The sequence below is a fragment of the Grammomys surdaster genome, unplaced genomic scaffold (genome assembly GCF_004785775.1).
Source record: "Grammomys surdaster isolate TR1022 unplaced genomic scaffold, NIH_TR_1.0 136, whole genome shotgun sequence".
Taxonomy (NCBI): domain Eukaryota; kingdom Metazoa; phylum Chordata; class Mammalia; order Rodentia; family Muridae; genus Grammomys; species Grammomys surdaster.
The window spans coordinates 9,826,592-9,830,379 of record NW_021604594.1 but is presented as its reverse complement, the minus strand read 5'-3'; the positions used below and the strand labels follow the sequence as shown (position 1 = coordinate 9,830,379).

The 3,788-nt window shown below is 46.8% G+C and overlaps 1 protein-coding gene across 1 annotated transcript; it reads left to right on the top strand.

The window, feature by feature from the left end:
* Positions 1-3,495, top strand: Hoxd13 (homeobox D13). Its single transcript, XM_028763051.1, has 2 exons — positions 1-937; positions 1,776-3,495. Exons 1-2 carry the CDS (start codon positions 169-171, stop codon positions 2,024-2,026), a joined length of 1,020 nt encoding a protein of 339 aa, XP_028618884.1. The 5' UTR covers positions 1-168; the 3' UTR covers positions 2,027-3,495.
* Positions 3,496-3,788: the final 293 nt, after the last annotated feature.

Sequence of the window (3,788 nt, the reverse complement as noted above, 5' to 3'; positions counted from 1 at the left end):
GGGCGGGCGGGCGGGCAGGAGGCGGGAGGCTCGCAGAGGGAGAGAGGACGGGAGGGAGAGGGCGGGAGCGAGCGCGGCGCGGAGCACAGCGAGGAGGGAGGAGGCGCCGCGCGCCATGGTGTCCTGTGCGGGGCCGAGGCCGGGGCCCGGGCCGGGCCAGGCCGGGCCATGAGCCGCTCGGGGACTTGGGACATGGATGGGCTGCGGGCGGACGGCGGGGCCGCTGGGGCGGCACCGGTCTCCTCCTCCTCCTCGGTGGCGGCGCCTGGCCAGTGTCGCGGCTTCTTGTCGGCGCCGGTGTTCGCAGGGACACATTCCGGACGCGCGGCGGCGGCAGCGGCAGCAGCGGCGGCGGCGGCGGCAGCAGCATCCAGCTTCGCGTACCCAGGGACCTCTGAGCGCACAGGCTCGTCGTCGTCGTCGTCATCCTCGGCTGTGATCGCCACTCGCCCCGAGGCTCCAGTGGCCAAAGAGTGTCCCCCGCCAGCGGCCGCCGCGACCGCTGCAGCACCGCCGGGCGCTCCGGCGCTGGGCTATGGCTACCACTTCGGCAACGGCTACTACAGCTGCCGCATGTCGCACGGCGTGGGCTTGCAGCAGAACGCTCTCAAGTCGTCCCCTCACGCCTCTCTCGGAGGTTTCCCGGTGGAGAAGTACATGGACGTATCCGGCCTGGCGAGTAGCAGCGTACCGACCAACGAGGTGCCCGCGCGAGCCAAGGAAGTGTCCTTCTACCAGGGCTACACGAGTCCCTATCAGCACGTGCCTGGGTATATCGACATGGTGTCCACTTTTGGATCTGGGGAACCTCGGCACGAGGCGTACATCTCCATGGAGGGCTACCAGTCCTGGACGCTAGCCAACGGGTGGAACAGCCAGGTGTACTGTGCCAAGGACCAGCCACAGGGGTCCCATTTTTGGAAATCATCCTTTCCAGGTAGGAGCAACGTAGAAAGGGAAAGAACACGCGGGAGGGGGAGGGGAAGAAAAGAAAAGCACCCCAATTTGGGAGTGGTTACTTAGATTCCGGGCCTGACCAGGTATAATCCACTAGAAAAGTTTGTTTGGTTTCTGTAATCTCTAACTTTCCCAATTAAAAGCGCCTCTATGTTTTCTTTCCCCTGAAGCACAGGTGCTTTTTAATCCACTAAAGTTCAAGATCTTTAGCTACCTTTGTAGCTTCTTCCCCCCACTCTTTCTCCCTCCCTCTTTCCCCTCTCCCTTCCTCCTGTCCCCCTCCCTTCCTCACTCCCCTGACTAGAGAGGTTTCTGAAAGATGTCAGAGTTGGGTTCCCGGTTTTTTTTTTTTCAAGAGGGGTTCCAATGTCCACTGAAGCTTCTTAGAGCCCATAAACTCTCAAACATAGTAAAAAGGAAGTAAAGCTTGAGTAAAAGATCTGGTGTGTGTGTGTGTGTGTGTGTGTGTGTGTGTGTGTGTTTGAATGTATGCAACTGGCAATTGCAGAAACTGTCCTTATGAGCTACCCCAATAACCAGACCATAAAATCACAGGCTTGTTAAAATGCCGGTTTGAAAAACCATGATGATCCATCAAATTAGCCTTTGTCTCGAAGTGCAAATAGTCTTTCTTTAATACTGTGTAAATAATATGTCTGTGTAAATAATAATAAAGTATAAACAATCTCGTTTTCTTTATTCTCTTCCTTACCCCGCCTAGTACTAACAAAAACACAAATGTGTTCACATAACACAACTCAAAGCTTAGGTGTTCCAAGTATCCAGTCTAATTTTTCCCATGCTGTTGTTTGTGCCAGGAGATGTGGCTTTAAACCAGCCGGACATGTGTGTCTACCGACGGGGAAGGAAGAAAAGGGTACCTTACACCAAACTGCAGCTCAAAGAACTGGAGAATGAGTATGCCATTAACAAGTTCATTAACAAGGACAAGCGGCGGCGGATCTCAGCTGCCACGAACCTATCAGAGAGACAAGTAACCATTTGGTTTCAGAATCGAAGAGTGAAGGACAAGAAAATCGTCTCCAAGCTCAAAGATACTGTCTCCTGATGTGGGCCAGGTTGGCCACAGTTTAAATGCTTTCAGTTGTCTCCAGAAATACCTTTGAAAAGACTTGAAAATGTATTTAATTCCATCCCCCCTTCCCTGCCTAGAATGGCAAGCATTGTGAATCGTTTCTCTCTCTCTCTCTCTCTCTCTCTCTCTCTCTCTCTCTCTCTCTCCCTTTATCTGGCTCTAAAACTTTTTGCTGCCCAATCTGACTGTGTAATTCTGTTTCTTACTTGCTTATTATTGGTTTTGTTCTTGTCTAGGCTTTTTTTTTTTTATAATTTTTAAACATTGTTTCTCCCTCCAGGCCAGTATAAAAAAAAAAAAACTTGAAGTATTTTTTTCAATACTCTCCCAAAATGAATTTCAGAAGTGTCCTTGGATTTAGGGGTTTATTTTTTTAACAGGGTTTTATATGTGTTTCCAGCACTGATTATGCTTATAACCCATTAGGCCAGAATCGTTTTCAGCCATTCATACCCTGTGATTGTGTAATTGAATCATTAGCTCTCAGAAGTTTCCCCAAGGCAAGTGGAAACAGCTCTTAGGCATTCAGTGATTTAGGATCGCTGGGAGAGCCTGAAACTTGGAGGTTGAAGGCACATGATGGCTTTAAAAGCAGCTACCTTATTAATATTGAAATGAAGACGATCTTCCTTGTCTTTGGCAATCTCCTTTACTGCTTTGTGTGGTTTTAACGTGCCTTGTAGCTGTGATCTTTTAATCTGAAAACAGTATTCCTCGTGAATGCTTTCATTTCTTCAACTCTAGAAGCAGCTATTAAAATACTTACACTTGGCAGAGTGACTCTAGATGGTATAAATTCATCCCTTTCCTTGGGTCTGTGGGAACTGAGGCCATCTCCTCAATCCTTGGAAAGAGACTGAGCCAAGGTGGCCATGGGTGGGAGCTTCTGTCCAGGACCCATTGAAGAAGTTAATTGTCTGAACGCATGGGCCTCTCAGAGCTTAAAATATTTAACACGTTTTTCAAAAATATGGAGCTCTAAAGACCAAGAGGAAAACCAGAAGCTTCTGAAAGTGATGGTGAACTACTTTCAAAAACGTCGCGTATTTATGCGACTGAAAGATTGTTTTTGTAGATGCAATGTGTGTGAACAGTGCTTCGAGCATTTAAAAATCACATTTTACTCCTAGGGAGATATAAATAAAAAGAACTCTCTTGTCTCCATTGAGTCTTCATACATTTGTGTTTTTCAATCTTGTGCTGCCTCTAGAAACTATTCTTATTTATTATAACATTTTGCTCTCCTCAACATCTGTAGATGAAGGAAACAACACCAGTTCGGGTCTCTGAAACCTCCATGTTCTGTTCTCCATTTCTGTCCACTCCCTCTAACACAAATAGTAATGTTTAAAATGAGGGTGTCATCTGTGATGTCTAAAATCATCATTTTTAACCCAGATCAACTCATTAAAAATCAATAAATTTTATTTCTTTCAATATTACCAATTTATTTGACAATTTTATTTATATATTAATCAATGTGAATGTAGGCACCCGGGTAGAAGAAAACTCACTGGAAAATTTGAGGCCTACAGAGGGTCCATTATAAATATCTCTCACTAGGAAGGTCTTAAAATTAGAGAAAGCCATATCCATATTTGGCAATCAATAAAGAAACACTTCCAACATCCCATGTCGCATGCAGTAATTGGCAACTGAAACTACTATTATATATGCTAGCAGCTAGACAAAAGTTTTAGGAATCAGGGACTTTTTTTTTTTCCTGATTCAGTCC